Here is a 24,256-nt window from a genome sequence, read left to right as displayed (position 1 = left end):
ACCCATATGGGCACGTAGCCTCCACAGTGCAGGAGAGAACGCGTGTTCTGCATTCAGAGAACAAGCTGCCCTCTTTACGCACCAGCCGCGTTTGGTGTGGAACGTAGTGACGTCCGCGTAGCAACCTGCGTGGAGACGAGGAAGCTTTAGTTTGTCAGGAAAGATCAGAAATGGCACATAACCGTAGACAGAAAACCGTAACAGACAAATAAGTGGTTCGTAACGAAGATAACAAGAAAAGCATGGGATATATCCACTGCACCATGGAGACGAGGAAAGGTGTGTTACTACAATTTCAACAGCATCTTTTAAGACTGTACCGAGTCGCATACATGAATCACAATCGAAACGTTGCACTGTAATGCGATACATCTTGTACTTCACAGATCATGTCTAATCCCAGCGGTACAGGAAAAACTAATTCAAGAAAAAAACACACGAGATATTTAGGTTGCTTCAATTTTAGGTTACTGTATGAAGTGCACTAGAACGTACATAATATTAGTTATTCGTAAATGCATTCTGTCGAACTCAGTTCTTACGTTACTTTGGAATGAATTACAGCAGGCCTACTCATTTCTCTGGTCTTCTCTGATCAGCATGTTCTTTTATAAATCCAAATGTATGTTGTTCACATTCAGCGATATTGTATAAGACAACTTATTATGTGTATGTTGTTTGTGTTTCAGTAAATGTGACACCAGTCCCACGGTATTCTCTCGCAGGACCTTTTAAGGGACACATGAGTATAAAAAGCAGCCGTAAGTCAGCAGGTTCGAGAGGAGGGCGATTCTGTTTTATTCTGTGATTCTGTAATGGGAAGATTTATGTGCACGTTTTACAATTTAGTCTTAATAATAATAATAATAATAATAATAATAATAATAATAATACACTTTATTTTATATAGCGCCTTTAAAGGTGGCTTCTCAAAGCCCTTTACAGGATGACAATAACAATAAATAAGAAGACTACAACAATTATTAAGAAGATTTCACAAGATAGGACACAATTATAATTACAACAATACAACAATAACAATAGAGGAGACCGTGGAAGGTGGTATTAAGAAGAGCAGAGGGGTGAAGAATGGAACCAGTTCAGTAAAGGCTTTTCTGAAGAAGAAGGTTTTGAATCTAGATTTGAAGGGGTTTAGAGAAGGTGACTCTCTGATATCCTTGGGCAAAGAGTTCCAGAGCTTGGGGGCATAACAGGAGAAGGCCCTGTCACCCATACAATGTAGACGGGCTTGGGGGACAGTAAGGAGGGCAGAATTTGAAGAGCGGAGGTTGCAGGGTGGGGAGTAGGGCGATAAAAGTTCAGACACGTATTGAGGTGCCAAGCCATGTAAAGCCTTATAGGTGAATAAGGCTTTATTCACCTATAATATTTATTCACCTTTCCTTCTTTTTGTAGAAGAAAAATAAAGAAGCACATTTTAACACGGGGTCAGTTTTAAATACTATTTTCATACTATGGTATACTTGAGCTTATGGTGTTTATTGCTCTGTGTGTCTTGAACATCTTTTATTACAATTATCCTAGGAAATTATAATTTTGATAATATTTGTACAGGTTTATTTAAAGTAGCTAGTACATTTTTTGTACAAGATCACCAGAATATTAGACATTATTTATATTATATTATATTAGACATTATTTCTGTTCTTTCTTTTGATGAGTTTTTGATACCCAAATCTGTATGCCTTCTAGCCTACTGCCCTGGATCTTCAAACAAACTTACTAACCAATACATGATTCAGGATCATATGATGTTCCACTACAAAAAAGTACTCTCAGCCAAAGGTAAGATCATGTCAAATGAAATTAATGCAGAAACGCAGCTCAGAAAAATATCAGTAAAATTAAATATAAGATCTGAATGTAGTACAAGATTTCATGTTTGTTTCTTGGATTTGAAATGATATTGGTTAGAATGTTCAGTTATAGCTATTAATTTCTAAACTTTTCTAAAATCTCAGTTTCGATAGCATTTTGGAATGTATTAGTCTTAGTCTTTATTTTGTAGTTAATACATAGGTTAAACAGTGAGGTATAGGATATATTGCTGAGACGTTTCAGGATCTTTAGTTTTAATCAGGTTCTTTTAAATTACAAAAAAGCTTTTAATTTTTTAGATGTATCCATTTTTATATCAATGTATTGTAAACATTTTGAACTGATAGCCCAATCAAATAAATCCTAAGTGTTATACATTTATTTGTCTTAAGCTTGTTTGATATGTTATACAGTATGTAGCTCTAAATTATTTTGCTGTTTCTATGCACTTTTTTCAGCTGCAGTGGACTCAACAGCACCAAAAAGCTTGCTAAGCAGTGTTAAATGTATGTATGGGATTAATATTTTAAATGAGCAAATATTGAACTTTAAATAGTTAAATCGCGGTTTGCTGCATAGTTTTTAGAAAGAGACTCTAACTGTTGTCTGTTTTAATCATTTAGTTATATTGAATATAATTTTATGAAAATAACAACTTTTTTTTACTTAATGTTTTTCCAAAAATAATGCTTATCATAGGTATTGTATAACTAGACATCAAATCCTTATCCATTACCATTGCTAAATTTTTGCTGGGTTTCATGGCATTAACTATTTTTTAATTTAATATTTTTGTTTATACAATTTATAAAATGTTTTGTTAATGTTATATATAAACAAAAACATTGATTAATTGAGGGAATATTCAATTTATTTTTACATAGCACCTTTCACTACAAAGCACCTAACAGTGCTGTGTGACAGTACATGACATTACAATCCAGAAAGAGAAAAAGCCAGAAGACAATTGTCACGGACGTCCAAAGGGACTAACCGTGGGGAGCAGGAGAGCGGAAAAAGACCCATATGCGTGGCGGCGAGACGGGAAAAAGGCCCGGGCTCATTAGTGCAAAGAGTTCAGGAATGCCGTATAGAAACCTATGCCCTCAGGGAGCGGACGTGGGGCGCCCTGGTGCTAGGCGGGTCTCAGGACATCCAAACGTCAATGCTGAGCGAGGACAGAGTGCAAGACCCGGAAATATATAGCCCAAGGGAAAGAGAGGGACAGGAAGGACAGCAGACCGGAAACTAGGGACAGGACAGAGAAGGAGCGCCCCCTGGCTGCAGAGGGCATGACAACAATGGAGGAGAGGAACCAAAAACTCCTCTGTAAGGAGAAAAAAAACTTCTAGGGGTCCAAGGTCAACTGGCTGCCCAACCCCTCTAGGCATGCTAACATATGAATTTGAATATTTTTATATTTGCATTACTGTTTTTGTCAGTGTAGTGTAGCGGCAATGCTTGTTAATAAGACAGAATTAAGCGTTGGTATGCTCCTAAAAGAGGCCCCATCTCACCCTCCATCTCTGTGGTGCAGCCACAGAGAAAGAATTCATGCAAGCTGATTTAAGATGTTTTCTTGTGATAAGAAACCAGCTCCCAAAGGGGGATGCACTTAGCTAAGCCTGGCTATCATGATCAATGGTCAGCCATTGGCGCCTATCAGTCTAGGGAGTGCCGAATGGACATCTGGACTGCATTCCTAAGTGTCAAGAGTAAGTGACTTATATCTCACCTTGACCAACCAATCAGGGACTGGCAGGGCGTGGTAATACCACGTGGGTCTCCAATGCCCGCCAAACTCTCAACCAATCAGCACACATCTGGGTCTTGATCAAAAAGGGAGCGCAAGCTCAGTTCTGGGCTCTCCTTGGCCATTTTCGCGCATCCTCAGAGACAATCACGTGACAACTGCTGTTGTCTGCAAAAGGACTTGGACTTTGTTCAAGGCGCGAGGCCGAGGAACCCGTACGTACTCAGAATTCTACCAACGTGAATGCTCCGCTTGATCAACGGCAGCCTACAGTTGGACCCTCGTCGACAACCTGAATAGCTTATTCAGAAGCAGCGCTGGACCGGGAACGAACCAGTTTCTTCCCAGGCAAAAGAGTGACTTGTGAGGACTCGCGGTCACACTCTGTGCATAGAGACTTTCTACTAGCCAGCCGGACTGCTGGTAGATCCCCTCGGAGCAACGACTGCCCTGCGCGCCGCAGTCAGATTCCTCCGCCCGTCCTACTCCGAGCTGCACCTCGACTGGTTGGCCGGTAGCCAGAGGACGCCGTCACAACGCCCATTGGACAACCGCTGCAACAGAGGCTGCAACAGAGCCTGTCAGCTGGTTTGGTGTTCGTGCCGGGAATTCCAAATCCATACACAGTGGATAAGTAAACCCCATGTTCTACATTGCGTCTCGAGAATTCAATTGTACCTCAACACCAGTTGTTATCAATTTAATTCATGAGTAATGTATTCACTTCCGAGTTTAGAGTAACAGTGGGTAATAACACTGATTAGCGATTTGGTAACCGAACGATATATATTGACATATATTCTCTGTTGTGTATCTCTTTGTGTTTGCATCTCTTCGAGATTATATACCTTGTATATTGATAACCCTCACCGTAAGGTCTGCCGCTAGTATCCAGGCAGACTGGTATATGTTTGTTGCACAGTTATATTAATAAATGTATCCCGTGTATTGAACCCGTGTGTGTGCGTTGTTAGTTGTTCTGACGATTGATTTTCTAAAAGCCCCGACGAACAACCTCGTGATTACTGCTACAATTAATAATTGTCTCAGTAAACCCATCAAAACCACTACATTTAATGGCGTCCCTGGGTGGGCGGAGTTAAGAATGAAATGAGAATCAATCGCACAGAATAACTGATATTGCTGTGAGTTCAAGTTCAGCACAGCGCCGCGGCTTCTATACGCGAATACCGGGTGTGCTGATAACTGCGCAAAGAAATCCCCCTGTTTTCTAGCGTTTAGTGTAACGTGTGCTGATTGGAAATCCATCTGCTCGGGTGTTTAAATTCCATACTGTATTTTAGTAAAAAGGAAAAAAAGTAATACTCTTAAAGTTTCTCTGACGTAATCACAATGGCTGCTAAAATGTCTGAAGTGGAGTCGCTTATAAGTACTATTTCTAGCGACGACAATCCTGGTTACTGGAGCGGTATCGAAAAGTTGAACTTTGATGATATTGAGAAGCTGCAAGTAGATTTAGTAGCTAAGGTAGCGAACCAGCTTAACACAGGAGGGTCCGTGAACGCAGTTCAGGTCCTATCGAGTTTCGCCTTAAATCTAGCTAAACAGCTGGAACTGTCTTTGTCAGAGCTGACAAAGTTTCAAAAGCTTCAGGGAAAGCTAGAAAGATATAAGGCGGAGCGAGTTGAGTTGTTGGATATAATCAGAGAAAAGAGGGTGAAAAATGAGGAAAGTGAAGACAGACTCAGGGAAGTTTTAGGTAAATTAGATGACCTGTCTGCTAGAGAAACTGCGGCTGAGGTAGCTAGGAGAGACCTGGAAGCGAGCTTGAAAGAAAAAGAAAAAGAAATTGAGAGTTTAAATGAACTCAGCCAGGAAAGGCAAAAGGAGTTAGATGCTTTTGTACTGGAAGCAAAACAGGCTAGATCCCACTTGCATGCCAGCCCACCTAGCAGCCCGGAGCGCTCACCCAGCGCGCCGGGAGGAGGTTTCTCCCGGCCAGGGTCTGTGGTCGGATCGGCATGGGGGAGATCGCCGAGTCCTGCGCGAGACGCAAGGGCGATGCAATTCAGGCAGAGACCCCCTGCTCCTGATCACGGCCGTCCCCCTGCCCGCGGAGAAACCGTAAAAATTAACCTCCACTCCCTGAGGCAGTTAGCCAAAGATGTAGAAAGGTTTGACCCGTCAGTGTCAGGGAATAATGTGGAAACCTACATCGATGAGCTGAGACATACTTTGCAGTTTATGCCCGGAGCGTCCGAACAGGAAAAGGCTTTGTTAGTAAGGAAAACTACTAGCCGAGCGGTACACGAGTGGATGTCCAGACAAGGACCGGAGGTCTGTAATAGCTTTGAGGAGCTGTGTCAGGCAATGATCGGAGAATTTTCGGCTTTTATCGATCCCATAGCTGCCGTGGCCGCTGCGCACCATATTAAGCACGAAAAAGCTGAAGCCCCTCGCGACTATTATGAGAGGCTTAGGCGCACTTATTTTGCAGGGCGGAATGAAGAGGGTTGCGAAGAGAACGTGAATTTCAAAGGTTTATTCATTGCTAATCTGCATCCCTCAGTCAGGAAAATGATTGTGATGCACACAGATGCAAAAGCGATGAAAATGGCTGACATTAGAAGGTTGGCTCAAAAAGCCTGGGGAGCTGAAGTCTCTGCTTCCTCAGAGCGAAAACCTGCTAAAACGGCCGTGTTCGCCACTAAAGCCAGCAGGGTTGACGACTCGCCTCAGCTCGAGGGAGCTGAGGTTCCTGAGCCCTATAAGCCCCGGCGCAAGATAGTCAGGCAGGACCGCACTAAGCGTCAGAGCCGCCGTGAGCGCTACGGGGAAGGCAAGGGCTCAGGCAGAGCCTATCATAAGGCTGGACGAAGGGAGTCGACTGCAGCCCGCCTGGCCCGGCTTGAACAAGCCCTGCTTGAGAGACCAGGACAGGGTAAACCTTCCGCACCGAATGCCGGAAGCGTGAATGAGTTTAGGGGGACCACGCCCCTTCTCACTGGAGGAGGCGGGGATCCACCCCAAACCCCTCCCTCAGTCTATCTGATTGGGTGGGAGGGCTCCTGCCTGAAAGAAGGCTGGGACTCTGAGTTGGGCGCTGACCCCGCCCCTGAAGTCAAAGGAAAGGCAGGCTTCCAACAATTCTTAGGGAATCTCAGCCAGAAAGGCAAAGCAAGACGTATTTATATCAAGGTTTCTCTTGAAAGCGTCTTAGATAGAGAAGCACTGATTGACACTGGGGCTGAAATTAGTTTGATGTCAGCCGATCTACTCAGCGAGCTCAAACGAGTAGCGAAAGGAAAAGGCATCAGACTTAAGGTAGAACCGTGTAAGATAGAGATTTCCAGCTATACCCAGGATCATGCCAGGATCACACACCGAGTGTGGGTGGCACTTAGGTTCGGGCCAATGAACGTGGTGCATCCTGTTTACATCTCTAGGTTTAAAACAGAGCCACTACTCATTGGCCAAGACCTGCTTGACAGGCTGGAGCCTCTGGTGGACTGCCAGCGTGGAAAATTGTGGGCTCAGGTCAAAAACCCTAAGCCTGTCGTACAGCAAAAAGGGGGGTTCAGTGGTTATGCTGTGACCACACAGTGCCCACTGAACACTATAGCTGAGTTGGAGGTTCCACCTGGTTCCTCTGGACGAGAAATAAATGTCTCTTCTTGCTTTCCAAAACTACAGGGAAGTCCTGCCCAGGCCAGCACTCCCACGGTCTCCCAACTACAGGAGCAGTGCTCCGAGCAGCTGCTTGACCCGCCAGGTAAAGCACACCCCTTTTTCATCCCTGAAGAAGAGTGGATCTCCCTGTCCGGTAATGAATGGGAGTCCTTTCTGTGCGCCCTGGTACCTCAGGGGGACCAGGACTACCACCCCATGGTGGTGGGAGGGGTCCGGGTGGCAGAAGTGCAGGTTGATGATGTAATTCTCAGCCTCAGCTCTGAGAAGTCCATAATCAGTGAAGGTCTGTTCAAGGACCTGTCGCGAAGCCGTCAGGTGACCCTGGTGACGCAGTCACAGGTTCTGTGGTGGGCACCCCCATCTCATAGGTCCATTTGGAGCAAAGGAAGTTGTGTAGCTTCCATCTCCATCGGAAAAAGGAAGTTTGCTCACTACTTCCAGGTAGCACCCCAGCTGGCCCATTCGGTCTGTATTGGTGCAGACCTGTTGGTTCGACTGGGCGCCCAGCTGGACACAGTAAACAGTGTGCTGTGGACACGGGTGAACCCAGATGCCCATTCTCTAAGCGGCGACCCCGAGAACATTCGGTCAGGTCAGACGATTCCTCAGGTCTGCCAGGTAGTAAACGAATCGGACCTGATCGTTCCTGCATCAACAGCAGGGTTTCCGGTACGCCTTGTCCTGAAGAAGGGACAGGGAATGGATGCTGAGATGGTTTTCTTCCAACCATCAGCTCAGTTTATCAGACTGAACCTAGCAGTCTGTGGTACCCCCAGACTGGAACGGAATGGCCGAGCCACCTGCCTGTTGGTGCAGAACATAGCAAAACAAGATGTCAAAATCCCTGCTCGCACTGACATGGGACTGGTAATTGACAATGGTTTCTATGATTTCGAACTGGCCATCCCAGTACTGGGGCAGCTCCCTGGTCCCTTGGCCAGGGAGGGGGGAAACGAGCAGGTGTACTACACCTACCCCCGGCGGATGATCGCAATTATGCCAATAGAGGGATTCTGCAACCAGGAGGTGTGCAGAGTGGACCTTAGCGATAAGGATGAGATGGTTGTGTACACAGTACACGCAGGTGTTCCGACGGACCACTCAGCTAAGAGTGCGACCCGGGATACCGCCATGCCGTCAAAAGCGGGGTTCCTAGAGCAGGTACAGGAACAGGTTGGTAAGGCAGATGCCCTGGAAACGGAAAGCCAGCGTCAGCAGCTGCGTCAGATCTTCCAGGATTTCCAGGAAGTGTTTGCACGGGACGCCTATGACTGCGGGGTGACGGATTTGCACACAGTGCGCATTCCCACAGCCCCTGGCGCCCGCCCAACCTATGTCAGGCAGTATCGCATTCCCCTCACAGCATACGAGTCCATAAAGCAGACGTTGGATGCTCTACTAGAGCGTCAGATCATAAGGGAGTGTAACTCCACTTATAACTCCCCACTGTGGCCGGTGCTGAAACCCAATGGTAAGTGGCGTCTGACCATTGACTACCGGCAGCTGAATAAACAGGTTCCTTTGTCACGATGGCCAATGATCTACTTAGATCAGGAGTTAGCCAAGGTGACAACAGCGAAATATTTCACCACAGTGGATGTGGCCAATGGGTTCTGGACCCTTAAGGTAGAACCGACAGACCAGTACAAACTGGCCTTTTCCTTCGGAAACAGGCAGTTCACCTGGAATCGATGCCCCTTTGGGTATTCCAACTCCCCAGCGGAGTTCAACATATTTCTGCACAAAGCCATGAGTGATGCAGCCGCCAGGGGCAACCTGGTCTATGTGGACGATATTCTGATGCGGAGTCAGACCTGGGAAGAACACATGGCCGAGATCAGGCATGTGTTGACCCAGCTCTCCCGTGCAGGGGCCAAACTGTCTCTGGCTAAGGGACAGTGGTGTAGGACCCAAGTGGAGTACGTGGGACTGTTGGTTGGAGCCCAAGGCATACAGCCACAGTCCAGCAGAGTCCAAGCTATCCAGAATATGAAGTCGCCCACTAACCTGTCTGAACTGCGCAGCTTTCTGGGAGTATGTAATTATTCCCGGCAGTTCATTGAGGATTACGCTGAAATAGCAAGGCCCCTCCACAAGCTGTTGCAGAAAGACGTGCCCTTTGAGTGGGGACCTTCCCCAGAACAGGCTGTGATGGAGCTGAAGCGCAAACTCGGTAGTGCGCCGTGCTTGGCCTACCCTGACAAAAATAAGGTCTTCTACCTTGAAGCAGGGTTCTCAGAGCACTGCCTTGGGGCTGCTCTGAGTCAGGAATATGACCAAGAGCGAAGGGTGGTGGCGTATGCCAGTCGAGCCCTGACCCCAGTGGAGCAAAAGTTCTTGGACTGCGAGAAGGCCCTGTTGTCTACGGTCTGGTCGGTAGAACACTTCCGTAGTTATGTTGGGGGACAAAAGATCATCATCGAAACCTGCCACCAACCTGTGACATTCCTGCATAGCCAGAGACTGAAAGCAGGCAGGGTGTCAAATAGCAGGATTGTGGCATGGATGATGGCCCTACAAGGCTATGAGATAGAGGTACGTTATGCACAGAGCAAGAAAATGTACCTGGGACAGGGCCTGGCTTTGGGCCAAGTGTGTCACGGCTGTGACACTGACATGGAAGCTCCAGAAATGATTCCCGCTGCTGAGCTACCGAACAATCATCGGTACTACGATGAGAACGTGGGCCAGGGCTTACCCATGGCCTATGTTGACGGTTGCTCTTTTCGCCACGAACAGCAGATGCTAGCAGGGGTAGGTGTAGTCTGGCAAGACAATACTCCCTGTGGGCCGACCCGCTATAAGCTAGGACCAAAGACTAGTCAGTATGCGGAAGTAGCTGGGGTGCTGATCACCCTCCAGCAGGCCCTGACAAATGGCCTTAAACAATTTGTCATCTGTAGTGACTCCAACTACGCCCGACATAGCTTCGTGTCCCATCTTCCGTATTGGAAGGGTAATGGCATGAAAAATGCCCGGGGCAAGGAAGTAAAGAACAAAGAATTGTTCCTGGCCAGTGACAAGCTCACGACCGAGGCTGGAATGATGGTTTACTGGAGGAAGGTGAAGGGACACTCCCAGGTGAAGGGACCCGACAAAGACGGGAATGATGAGGCCGATCGGCTGGCCAAATCTGGCGCCTTAGAGGGTGATCCCTGGCAGTTCCAGCAGGAATGGCTACCCCCAGAAACCGTGGCTGAGGTCAAGGCGGTCACCCGAAGCAGGGCTAGACAGGATGTCGGAGCCGACCCTCAATCTGTAGTGCTTGGGTCACAGGGTTTTAACACTGATCTTGCGGAAATGCAGAAACAGGACCCAGCAATTGGGCAAATGTATCAGCATATCGCTGACCCAGTGCGTCAACCTCTTTCGGGGCAGGTGCTGAGCCAGTCTCCGGAGCTGAAGGAGCTGGCAGAGGTGAAAGACAACCTAAAAATTATAAAGGGGTTGTTGGTTTGTGTACCAGTTGCACAAGGTGTCCCAAAGTGGGTAGTTCCCCGCTGTCATCGGGGGGTCATGATCCAACACGCTCATGACGAACCCTGTGGGGGTCACCGGGGAATCAAGGCCACGTACGACACTATCCAGCAGGTGGCATTCTGGCCTCACATGGGCCAAGACATCGCCGCGTATGTAAAGGGGTGTCTGACGTGTAGCCAGTTCCAACCATCACGGCCCTTGCACCGTGCACCACTCCAGAAAAAGGGCATGACATTCCCCTGGTCCAATCTACAAATGGATTGGGTGGGGCCACTGGTGAGGTCATCCAGAGGGAACAAATATTTCCTCACTGTTACGTGTGCATTCACAAAATGGATTGAGTGCCTCCCAGCACCCAACGACACGGCAGAGACAACTGCAGTGCTGTTGGTGAACCATGTGTTCAGTCGATGGGGACTCCCCCTGACCGTGGACTCGGATCGGGGAACCCATTTCACAGCTACAGTAATGGCAACCCTGTGGAATATGCTTGGGGTCAAGGCCCAGTTGCATATCTCCTACCACCCTCAATCCTCGGGCCAGGCAGAAAGGGCAAACCGAACGGTGGTTAGTATGCTCAAAAAGTTTGTCTCCACCAACGGTAGGGACTGGGACATTAAGCTGCCCCTGGTTCTGATGGCCATCCGAGCCACGCCCCACTGCTCTACGGGGGTCCCACCTTTTGAGATGATGACAGGTCGGAAGATGACTCTTCCCCTACACTGTCTCTATGGGGTGGAGGACCTGAGCACGACGGGAGCTGCTACGGCCCATCAGTATGTTTCAGACCTGCGAGCACATCTGCAGGCAACCTTTGCTTTTGCCCAGAACAATCTGGGAAGGAGTGCAGAGGGTAGGAAAGCATACTATGACCGAAAGGCAGTTAACCAGGAACTCCAAGTAGGAGACAAGGTCCTGTACTTCCAGTTTGCCAAACCCACAGGGGTGGCCCGGAAGTTCTTACCCAGTTGGACAGGACCCCACGAGATTGTCGATAAGGTATCACCGGTAGCTTATCGAATTCGGATTGAAAAGGGAAGGCAATCTCTGGTTTACAAGTGGGTGCATCGCAACCACCTCCGGTTGTATCGCCCATCTCAAATGGCGCCGGAGGACACAGAATAGGGTTAAAAGTCTAAACCCGATCAAAGAGGGGGGTGCCCCTTTGTAGTTGCAGGTAGTTAGGTACTGTAGTGTAGGTCCTGCTAGGAAAATATATTCAAAAATATAGTGGAACTGTACCATGTGCCTCATCTGTGTTCCAGAATGGGAATCCTAAAACTGCCACGGCTGGTCCTGACAGTACTGTGGATCGCCTCGACACAGCCCCTTGAAGTTGTGGAACCCGGTCCTCCTACCGGCATAGTCCTGCAGGACGCTCCCGGATTGTTGTTAACAAATTGCAGAACATATACTCAGCGAGTGTATGTACGGCTGGACCCACATGATGTGTTTCGGAAGCACATCAGCATGAACAGTAGGGTGTCCTATCATGGTAGGCAGTGGGCTGGGGATACTGTATGGCATGCCCAGCTAGACACTATACACATGCTCCGCCAGCTGAGGAAGGCAACAGTCACCCAGGAGGAGATGACAGGCCTCAGCCGCCCCAAAAGGTTCTTGGGGGGTCTGATTGCTGCGGCCTCCGCCGTGGGTTCGCTATTTTCAGCGGGTCTGTTTGCTGCTAACACTGTCACCCTGACCACCCTGAGAAGGCAGGTGTCTGGGTTACGTAAGGAAATGCCAGAAATTTATGACAAGCTGTATCAACAGCAGCAGCGGCTGGAAAGCCTAGGGAAAACCTTACAGGGCACAATTTTAGCAGTAAACCTTCATGCAGCACTGTTGAATAACACCCTCCACACCGTGGGCAGGATTGTCGACGTGTTACAGTGGGACTATGCTTATGTGCAACAGGTCAGAATGCTGATGCAGGATCTGCTTAGGGAGCTTAGTGCCACAGTAACTAGCCTAGCCATGGGACAGATTCCAACCTACTTGGTTCCACTGTCCTTAGTAGAAGAAGTACTGAAGTCAACCACTTCCGAGATGGTGCAGCCATTGCAAGTACATCTTGCATACAGTCTAGGCAGTGCCATTCCCATACATGTCAACCCCGAAGCCAAGGAAATAGGTTTCCTGTTGAACCTTCCCATCGTGAGTAGCAAGGATATCTATAGACTCAAGTCTATATTGAACGTTGGCTTCTGGAGGGGGGACATGCATGTGAAGTTGACCACCCCACCGCTCGTAGCTTACCAGGAGGATGATCCAAATTTGTACCTTGTTCCAAACCTGGAACTGTGTATATCAACCAAGGATATCCACTGGGTATGCCCAAGTAAGCCATTCCTTAGGGACACAACTCAGAGGTTGTGTGGTATCAGAAAGGGGGCTGCCACTGAAAAGTGTAAAGCCACAGTGACGAGCAAACGTGAGGTTAACGAACCCCAGGTTGAGCAGGTGGGAAAGAAATGGCTGGTCAGCACACCACAGTTAACGGTTACAATAACCTATGACAGACATGATACAGCTACCGAAGTGCAGCTACCCAACCAAACAGTTTTTCTACAAGTTCCTGAAGGAGCTATAGTGCATCTCAACGATTTAGCACTGTATCACCTGGAGTCAGAACTGTATGAAACGGAACTCGAGATTGTGGACGCTTTCAGAGGACACAGCGTTGACTTGGATGAGAGAATCCAAGAGACAGTAAGTCTTGAGGGTGTACAGGTAGTCGAATTTGTTCTCAACGACACAAACTTAAAAACTACACTGGTAGGTCCCAAGCACAGTCGTTGTGGATCCTCTGGGGCGCTAGGGACAGTAAACGTGGTCATCTTGACACTGCTGCTGGGTAGCTGGATCATGGCTGGGGTAATGTGTTGGATGCTGTTCTCTTGTATCAAAGCCTTGCGGGGTAGTTTGAATGAGACAAAGGGAGCAATGGTTTATCACCGAAATCAGGTAACCACGCCCAAGCGTCTGCCTGCTGCAGAGCTATCCGATACTGATAGTGAACTGCCGGAAGTTTAAGGTCTAGGGCTAATGATGACGCCCGATGCCTCATTTCTATGTACCTTATAACTGAGAGCAGGTATACGCAATGTTCTTTCCAACACTATTTCCTGTACAAATTCTCGAGAGGTAATGTGAATATTGGGTGGTAGAATCCACCGGGGTACAACAGACATCACTTAACTCTGTTTTTGTGTTGAAGGCAACAACGCCTCAGGACCTCGTGACCTTCAAAAAGGGGGGATATGTAGCGGCAATGCTTGTTAATAAGACAGAATTAAGCGTTGGTATGCTCCTAAAAGAGGCCCCATCTCACCCTCCATCTCTGTGGTGCAGCCACAGAGAAAGAATTCATGCAAGCTGATTTAAGATGTTTTCTTGTGATAAGAAACCAGCTCCCAAAGGGGGATGCACTTAGCTAAGCCTGGCTATCATGATCAATGGTCAGCCATTGGCGCCTATCAGTCTAGGGAGTGCCGAATGGACATCTGGACTGCATTCCTAAGTGTCAAGAGTAAGTGACTTATATCTCACCTTGACCAACCAATCAGGGACTGGCAGGGCGTGGTAATACCACGTGGGTCTCCAATGCCCGCCAAACTCTCAACCAATCAGCACACATCTGGGTCTTGATCAAAAAGGGAGCGCAAGCTCAGTTCTGGGCTCTCCTTGGCCATTTTCGCGCATCCTCAGAGACAATCACGTGACAACTGCTGTTGTCTGCAAAAGGACTTGGACTTTGTTCAAGGCGCGAGGCCGAGGAACCCGTACGTACTCAGAATTCTACCAACGTGAATGCTCCGCTTGATCAACGGCAGCCTACAGTTGGACCCTCGTCGACAACCTGAATAGCTTATTCAGAAGCAGCGCTGGACCGGGAACGAACCAGTTTCTTCCCAGGCAAAAGAGTGACTTGTGAGGACTCGCGGTCACACTCTGTGCATAGAGACTTTCTACTAGCCAGCCGGACTGCTGGTAGATCCCCTCGGAGCAACGACTGCCCTGCGCGCCGCAGTCAGATTCCTCCGCCCGTCCTACTCCGAGCTGCACCTCGACTGGTTGGCCGGTAGCCAGAGGACGCCGTCACAACGCCCATTGGACAACCGCTGCAACAGAGGCTGCAACAGAGCCTGTCAGCTGGTTTGGTGTTCGTGCCGGGAATTCCAAATCCATACACAGTGGATAAGTAAACCCCATGTTCTACATTGCGTCTCGAGAATTCAATTGTACCTCAACACCAGTTGTTATCAATTTAATTCATGAGTAATGTATTCACTTCCGAGTTTAGAGTAACAGTGGGTAATAACACTGATTAGCGATTTGGTAACCGAACGATATATATTGACATATATTCTCTGTTGTGTATCTCTTTGTGTTTGCATCTCTTCGAGATTATATACCTTGTATATTGATAACCCTCACCGTAAGGTCTGCCGCTAGTATCCAGGCAGACTGGTATATGTTTGTTGCACAGTTATATTAATAAATGTATCCCGTGTATTGAACCCGTGTGTGTGCGTTGTTAGTTGTTCTGACGATTGATTTTCTAAAAGCCCCGACGAACAACCTCGTGATTACTGCTACAATTAATAATTGTCTCAGTAAACCCATCAAAACCACTACAGTAGTTTACAAAATGATTGGAAGAATAAAAGTACCTTGATTTTTACAGCATTCCTATGACTTCTGCTGTTATGTAATATGGCATAATCTTGTATGACTGCAGATAGTGACCAACAGCGAAGGGAACGCTTGAAGAAGAAGGTTAGCCAATGTGAGACCAAGGTAATTTCAGCCCAGACAGGATTACAGAAGACCTCTACAAATAACACCAGGCCTTCCTCTGCTGATATTGTTCAGGTATGATTCTTTTTACAATTATTTTATTCAAATTAGTAATTCTAATTAGTTCAGGTGGGTAGCTGTGTGAGCTTGTGTAGGCTGCGAAGGAACAAGTTAAAGGTTTTTTCCATGCTGAAAAGAGAAGAAAGAAAATGCAACGTTTCGGCTGTGGAGCCTTCCTCGGGTGTCAATTTAGGGTCGTTTTTCTAATAACCCTAATTATTCTTTTAAACCTTCTTGTCTCACTCTGTCTTGTGACATGTTTGTTTGGCAAGATCTATAGAAACATTTTTTCTTGTAGATGTTCTGGATTAAAGGATAAGAAAGCACTCATCATTGTCCATTTCAAGCTGTTGTATAAAAAAAGAGCAGAGTAACCAATCACCTCTAAAATTAAAAATTGTCAAGGTACATTGTCAGATGACAAATGCTTTAACGGGATGTTTACATGACTGAAGTTTAAAATTGAATATAAGGGTGTAGAATTAACGTTTGATTCTGTGTTGCGCCAAAATGTTTAAACCCAAGCTTCTCAGGTATGTGAACCATCATTCGGCTCTGACATTTGCTGTATTAAATTGCTAATGCCTAATATCTAGCACACTGCTGTAATATGTTCAACATGTTCTTTCCTCATGGCTGTAGGTAAAAAATAATCATCAGAGATTAACTAGATCAGGTTTTTTCTTTTTTATGAAGCGTGTTCCTATTCTTTAATAGTATTCTAATTTGCAAATAGTTCATTCAACAACAACAAAAAACATTTTAAATTCTAATAATTCTGTTCACCTGTTTTAGGAGAATGAAGTTTTAAGCGCTAATACACATTCATATTTGAAGAATATCTCAAATGTGGCACATCTAAGCAGTGCTTAAATACCGTTTATTTGTCAGTATGATGAAAGCATCAGATGTTATTCATTAAAGCTTTATAAGTTTAACAATTTTATTATTTGTTTTCTCTCTTTGTAGAGCTGTGCATCCTTGCAAGGCAATGATGAGGGGGATTGTTTTCATTACCTGGAAAGTCACCTGATTTCATCACCCAGATTTGCAGCATCATGCCATTCATCACAATTTTTGTGTCAATCTAGCAGGAGCGGGCAAAAGGCTACAAAGCCTTTTTACCGCTCTTCTTCAGAATCAGGTTTTAGAAGTCCCTTTACTAGAAGAGAACATTCAACACAATCTTATACTTCTTCCAGTGGCATTTTCAAATCTAAGATTTCATACAATTCTTTTCATGATCCAAATCAAAAGACATATAGTGGTGACCTTTTACAAAAACATTCTCATTGCTTTACTGAAGACAAACCCTTCACTCCAAAGACACTGAAAAAAGAGACTAAGTCTTCTCTTTCACAGTACAGGTATTACACTCCTCCTAGGAGAAAACCTGCAAAACACAGAACTCCTTTAATGGTAAATCAGGACACGCAAACGGATAATAATAGGTAAGTCCATGAAAATATATTTTACAAAAAAAATGTGTTCATTTTGTCATACACTTGCGAAATGATTTAATGGAAAAATAATATTTCCTAAAGTACAAAATTAAGTACAATATATTTGGTTTCTCTCTAATATGTATTTAATATGAATATACTGTAAATTACTGTATATGTAATTAATTGTACTGTAAAATATTGTCCTAGCACAAGAATTATGCTTATTTAAAAAATAAGGTGTTTCACATTTGTGCATATGCCAATGGGTTTTATTTCTAACATCTGATTGTTTTTCTTATATGTCTAGTTTTTCTGATAATGTGGGCTCACCTCAAGAAAAATCGATTTTACCCCAGGTAAGCTGTGTATTCTTCTCCAATTATTTATAATTGATTTGTTTAACTATGTTTTCTTATATTTGCAGATAGTTTCCTAAGTTTTAATTTGTACTTTTATTTTAAAAAAATCAGGTGTAAAAAAAATCCAGTTGTAACATTTACATGCTACATCATCTAGAGGCTATAAGCACTCAAGGTTTTACATACCTTGCATTGCAGGAAGTATGTGTTCCTCTTGGATGTCTGCCACAGTACAGGATTTATTCTACAAACGGTGAAATAGGATCATGGCAAACTGCAGCTTCTGACAATAATCATACTGTTCCTATATAGATTTAGGAACTCCTATTTGCAGAAAATAGGCCACATTGATTGCTTTATTAATCTTTATTAAAATAATAATAATTTTAAAAAATGCATTGAACTTTTATTTCCTTTAATCAGTCCTTTGTACAGCCTTGCATTACTTATATTACTTCACTGAGTGAAATGTTTTATTTTAAAACTTCTATTAAATGGATATGATATAGTCTGTTGGATTGAACACATAATTTGCTGACTTTAATTAAATATAGAATCTCTGTGAGAAGTTACATGGAAATTATGTTGATGTGTTGGAGGTATAACCCCACACTTTGAACAGACAAACATCTCTTCTGTGTTTCTATAAAAAACCTCTAGAAAAATAATATCAAGGGTTTCAGAGCATCCTTTTCAGTCAAGTGTTATTGATGTTTAGCATTTCAACTTCTCCTGAATCTGCACAAAACTGAAACTGTTACAACTGGCTTGTCTTGTGTGACCCACAGGCATGGTCACATCTGGTACAGCTGACAGTAGACAAAACTAGAGACATGATAGACAGATGGATTGCAGCTCAGTCTCCATTCTCCGCTTTTTAGGCTATTTCTTTAATTTTATCATGATCTTTTTTTCAGGAGAGTATTATGATTAAGCCCTAACGGGTCCTACTAGCAGAAACTTCTGATGGGAGATAGGCACATAGGTCATGAACCAAAAGCTTGAAGAAATTGTGGATTTTTTTGTATTTTAAAGTTGCAAAACTTAGGCAAGCTCACCCGAAAAAAGAAAAAAAATCTCATTAACAGATGTGCATACCATACAAAATAACAATGAAAACAATAATATAGCAGAAGGATGAAGCCAGGGAACATAAACACACAATAATTCAGAAGCTAAGGATCTCAAGACTTTTACTGTCACTGGGGTTTTCACACAATATTACCATTAAAAGAAAATAAAAGCATCATGCTCTTTCAGTAATCTTAAATTGATCATTACATTAAAGGGAGGACATCTACTGATGATTTGAGCAGTTCCGACATATTTAACTAGGGAAAAGTCAAATTATGTGTAAGATTGTGTAGGGCCTATAGCACCCATATTGTGCTTGCATGCAACTATGCAAATCTAATAACTAACTATGCAAGTAATACTGGTGACTTTGAAAATAGATCATTATCTAAGCTGTTGTAACACTTTTATACTTTAGGATGCCCAACTTTCAGAAACTACAAATGTCATTTTAAATTACACAGGATTCCTTTACTGATCATGAATGGTCATTTGAAGAGCATCTTATTGAAGACCACTTGTCTTATGAAAATCTCAGCAAAATACAAAATACTGGAATGGGCAATACTGATCAGTTATATTCTTTATCAAGGTATGTTTTGAATTTAACGGGCAAAGAGGTATTGGTATAGAGTGTGTTAACATGTGTTGTTAAAACTATAGGGAATGTTGTCTTATTAATCAGTTCCTAGCCATAAAAGCTATGCAAACATTTGAATATTGTCAAAAATAAATATTGGGAAGTCAGTAGTTTAGCTAGCTAAAAATCGGGAAAATTTTATGAACATGCTTTGAATACTGTGACATTAAAAAGTATCTAGAAAATAATCTAAACAAGGTTTATTTTCTTCTTCAAAATTATATAATATATTCATTTAATATATAATCACATACAATATCCATGATTATATATACTGTAACATATATTATGATCATAGTACATAGTTCTATATTTTAAGAGGGATTTTAAGGATACATTTGAGACTGCATTTCATTTCAGGATTCCTCCAGAAAGGATGAAATCCCCAACCATGAGAAAGGTCACTGCTGAGTAAGAATAAATGCATTCTGATTTTCTGTTTTACATTTTATTGTAAAGAGCATCTAAAAAATGTTTTTATACAGTATTTATACAGTATTTTATACAGTTTTATTCAGTATTTTGTGTGCAATATTATAAAATTGTTTTAGACATTTTTCACTCCATCATTTATTTTTCCTACAGTAGTTCACAGTTATTTGCAGTATCTAAGCTGTTTGAATTGGGCTGATACACCTATGTGTGCAGCAAGATTAACTGCCCCTCCTATCTGGAGTAGAGTGCATATTTTTCTCCAATGAAATACATTTTCTTAGTACAGGTATGTCTATGATTAGCTTAAAAGTTGTTTTTATTAAATGGTGTTGTGTAATAAACAGATGTCTTAATAATGTGTTCTAGGGCAGCTTCTAATTACCTGTACAAAAAATGACATCAGTAGTTACATATATATTAGATAATTCCTTCAAATTGTATTGATTATTTTTTTATATTTGAAAAAAAACATTTAACCAAAAAAGAAGCTAGTATATTGTTTTTTTTTTCAGGGAAGAAGAGCTGAGGTACCTTGAATTTATTGCAGATGTAACAAATGAAATCTTGACAATGGGATTGTATTCAAATAGGTATTTTGCATCTTTAGTCATTGATTCTATATATATAACAAAACCGAATAGAAAAATATTTTGTAATTGCATTTTGCCTTTTAAAATAATTCTCTCTTTCAAAAAAATATTTGTATTTGGGATGGAAAGTAAGGCTAAATGCATAATATAGTCTGCCATGGTTAGTTTTCCAGTACAAAATAGTTTCAGGACTGGTAACTTAAATTTGAACATTTGAAAGACTATACTTGGATATCCAGATACATGCTAATTTGAATAACTTTCTATTTTTGTTCTTGTAATCTATTTTCTGTTAATTCTTTATTACTTAAGGGTTTTAGAGCGTGTTTTTGAGCGTCACTTTGAAATGAACAAACATCGATTGGATAACGTAAGTATAATATAAATGAAATAAAATCCTTGCTGTAATGCAGTCATTTTTTTTCTGACAGTGGTAATGATACATGACGCTTTGGTCTCTCTTACTATTTGTCAGTGTATTTGTAAACATTAGGCTACCAGTATTTGTTTTCTCTGATTCTCAATTATGTCAAGTGCTTTTACTTTTCTCCCTCCATTTTTTCATGCATAGTTTTGCAATATAAGTATATATTAATTAATATATAATATATCATTCATATATATTCATATAATGTATTTATACATTAATATATATATATAGACAATAATACTGTAATGTTATACTGTATATTACAATATCATATAGATAGTAGCCAGCAGCCATATCATCCTATAGCTCACAACTGGTAACCACTGAAGTTAAGCAGGTGTGAGCCTGGTCAGTACCTGGATGAGAGACCTCCTGGGAAAAAATGAAAGTTGTTGCTGGAAGTGGTGTTACTGGGGCCAGTAGGGGGTGCTCACCCTGCAGTCTGTGTGGGTCCAGAGTGACAGTTATTCAGGTCATCAGTGTTTACACCACTGCTCTTACAAACTTAATGCTAATGACCAAGTAATTTGGTTTAGCATAGCATTGAAAGAACAACACCTTTTACAGCACAGTGTCATGCACCCTTCAGGGTCTCTTTTTTAATTGAAGGTGGAAATGTTGCTTAGAAATCTAAAGCTTGAACATTATACTGTAATAGCATGAATAAATGATGCAGTTTAGAAAATACTGATTCTCCTGCTGTTGTTCTCACAATGGAATTCACAATGGAATACATGTGCTGAAATTTGGTGTGTCTAAAAGGGTGGTCTATATTCCTTGTTCACACTTTGAAACGTCACTGAAAATGACAAGATTTGTGTATGGCAACAATTGCAATAGGGTTCATGAAAGTTTAATGCGAAACGTTATGCTGTTTCCACAGTAATAAAGTACCTATTAGCCCACATGTGCACCAACTCTGAAATGAATGCAAAGTGTATTAAAATCTTAGAAGCAGTAAGTAGGGCTGGGCCTCATCAGCCATGGGCTCAGGAAAGTTTTAAGTAATATCAGGTTGCTGCTGTAAATGATGTTGATGAATCAGTAGGTAGTATTTATCTCTGTAGACCAGAATTTTATAGCCAGTACTTTATTATGGCAATAGGAGATACTGATGTAGGATGGGCCATTCTTGGAATTAAACTGAAATCCTGACCACATGTGGTCATTACATAAACTCTATATACTTATGTATGTATATAAAGAGGACCTATATACATCAAGATTTCTGTTTAAACTGTACTGAAGCAAACCATACTCATGTCTTTTTTAAAATTTCTTTAGGATAAAATGCGCCATCTTCTGGATGTGCTGAGGCATGACCTTGGTTATACATCTGATTCCGTAGGGGTCATTGTGGGCAAGACCAAGAGCCGTAATGTTTTGTTTTCCAAACATGTGCAGTCCAATGAACAAGACACAACCAATATGAAAAAAAGTGAAAATCATACATTAGTTGTAGATTTATCAAAGGAAGACTGTGGGGAGGACTGTTCTACCTGCACACCGTTAGAATGTGAAGAACAGTCTTGCAGCACTGATTTACCACAACCAGTAAATGGAACTCAAGAATTTGAAGAGGCAGGTGCTAATAAGACTGAGAGTGAATTAATCCCAGGAGCGGTTGACAAACTGAGTACCTGTGAAAATGACTTCAAAAACCCAAGGCAAGAGATAACAAGAGATATAGAAGATCTTGAAAAGAATTTAGCAACATCCTTGTTTGTATCCAATGAAAACAATTCTTGCTGTGTCACAGACGACTCTTGCACATGAGATGTTAAGAGGAATTGCTAGTTATCTGACAAAGACTTATAGTTTTAAACAGCGAGAAGTTAACAGTATGACTTAAAATATCAGATTGTTGTTACCTATGGTCTGAGACACTGTCCCCTCCATTGGTATTCTACAGTTTTGTATTAGGTATTTTACAGTTGATTGCACAGGATTTAATACTGTTTACAATTTGCACATTAATTTCATTCAGGATAACCACACATTTGACTGTGTGGAAAAGTTTGTATTACTAAAAATACACATTACAGCATAAAAAAATCTTTATTGTTTACAGGCTACTATTTTTAAAAACTTGACCTACACACTGTATCCTTGCATTGCAATATACTAATGTCCTTTTTTAGAAATTAATAGCTGCTTGTGTTACAACAAATATTTGCTGGATTTTTGATCATTCTTAAAGCAATAATCTTTATTATAATTGTTGAGATAGTAATATAAAGTTAACATCTGTTTTCCTTTTTATAAGGATCAAACCAAAGATTATTCTAGTGTATATTAAAAATCTGAAAAGGGGAAACCCACTTTTCTTAAAATTACTAACAATTCTCTATCCACATATTCCAAGATACTGACTTAAACCAAACAGAGTTACATAAAAATGTTTCTTTAGTGCAATATTTTTCAATGCACAATGTACTGCCAGTCAGTTATCAAACAATAAAAATCTAACCTTTTATGTCTGCTTTGTTTTTCTTTCTCTTTCAAAAGTTATGATTACTTACAAAAATGAAAAATGTATTACATTTAGCAAAGTCAAGAACCTAAAGCCATATTTAAATCAAAATCAGGGTTGCTGAGAAGCAACATCTTCAACACAGGTACATCTTAAGTAGATTGAGAATAAATACTTCATATACTTTTAAAATCTAAAATACAGAATCATTAAAAAAGTCCACTGATTAAGTTTCCAGTAAGTGTAAGTATTAAAAAAATAAGATTAGTTTATAATAAGCAATTGTAGGAAGCACAAGATTTGTCCTTTGAAGGTAACAATCTGAGGCAAATTACTATTTTGAATATGCAGTAAGAGCTTTATTCACAGTAACAGCTTCACTATAATTGCCCGCACAATTGCAATACAATCAAATGAAGCAAATACTAGAATGTTTTCTGTCATTAATGATGGGTGTGCTCCGTCATCTTTCCTTGAGATCATCTGAAAGGCCAGAATCGAGAGGAGATGATCCAGGCTGTTGTAGTACTCCAGGGCCTCCCAGTCCTGGTTCTGGGAGCCCAAACAGCTCTTGACTTTCATTCTAGCTGAGCTTACTTACCTAACTGAAACCTTAATTGAAGTAAGAAGGTTCTTGTTTGGAATATTTGCAAGCTTTTTTCTACAGAAAAGTTTGGGATTTTAAATTATAGACCTGTTTAAGATCTCAAAACAGGCAAACAGTACAACTTAATCCCATTATTAAGTCACATTAGGATTCAACTATTGCTTGTCAACAAGAACCACGATGCTAACAGCAATTGTGTGAACATCCAGGACCAGGATGTAGTGGAATAAACTCCCTATAAATCCCAGTGAGGGAATAGAAAATCACACCCAACAAGTATCTGGGAGGTGGGAAAAATTTGGGCATGTGTTGAAAACCACATGAACATGAAAAAGCAGTACTAAGTCCATACAGTCTGGGATCGGACAATGGTCCCTGGACTGATAATGCTAACTACTGCGTTGTTGTTAATTGTTTTAAAATTCTTTATTGAAAAGGGTAAATCAATCGAAATTAAGATCAAATATGGTTCTTGGTCTTTACACAATTTTATCTCGTGCAAAGGATGTAGTCAATACAGTGCTAGTTATCAGGTTGAAAGGTTTTATGTTTTAATGCCCCAATAGCTCATATTCATATAATAATAATAATAATAATAATAATAATAATAATAATAA

At 42.3% G+C, this 24,256-nt stretch overlaps 1 protein-coding gene across 3 annotated transcripts; it reads left to right on the top strand.

Annotated features, from left to right (window-relative positions):
* Positions 1-23,035, top strand: spata7 (spermatogenesis associated 7). Of its 3 annotated transcripts, XM_015350089.2 has the most exons (13): positions 4-279; positions 690-761; positions 1,417-1,448; positions 1,714-1,806; positions 2,298-2,345; positions 15,468-15,601; positions 16,556-17,037; positions 17,339-17,387; positions 18,929-19,056; positions 19,465-19,515; positions 20,052-20,129; positions 20,442-20,499; positions 21,844-23,035. In XM_015350089.2, the coding sequence occupies exons 4-13, from the start codon at positions 1,755-1,757 to the stop codon at positions 22,333-22,335; spliced, it is 1,572 nt and encodes a 523-aa protein (XP_015205575.1). In that variant the 5' UTR covers positions 4-279; positions 690-761; positions 1,417-1,448; positions 1,714-1,754; the 3' UTR covers positions 22,336-23,035. The 3 variants fall into 3 exon arrangements, with proteins under 3 accessions (XP_015205572.1, XP_015205575.1, XP_015205573.1); XM_015350086.2 differs by lacking the exon at positions 1,417-1,448 and having other exon boundaries at positions 1-279; positions 690-773; XM_015350087.2 differs by lacking the exon at positions 1,417-1,448 and having other exon boundaries at positions 5-279.
* Positions 23,036-24,256: the final 1,221 nt, after the last annotated feature.

Source organism: Lepisosteus oculatus, chromosome 8, assembly GCF_040954835.1.
Source record: "Lepisosteus oculatus isolate fLepOcu1 chromosome 8, fLepOcu1.hap2, whole genome shotgun sequence".
Classification (NCBI taxonomy): Eukaryota; Metazoa; Chordata; class Actinopteri; order Semionotiformes; family Lepisosteidae; genus Lepisosteus; species Lepisosteus oculatus.
This window is presented reverse-complemented; position numbering and strand designations above follow the sequence as displayed.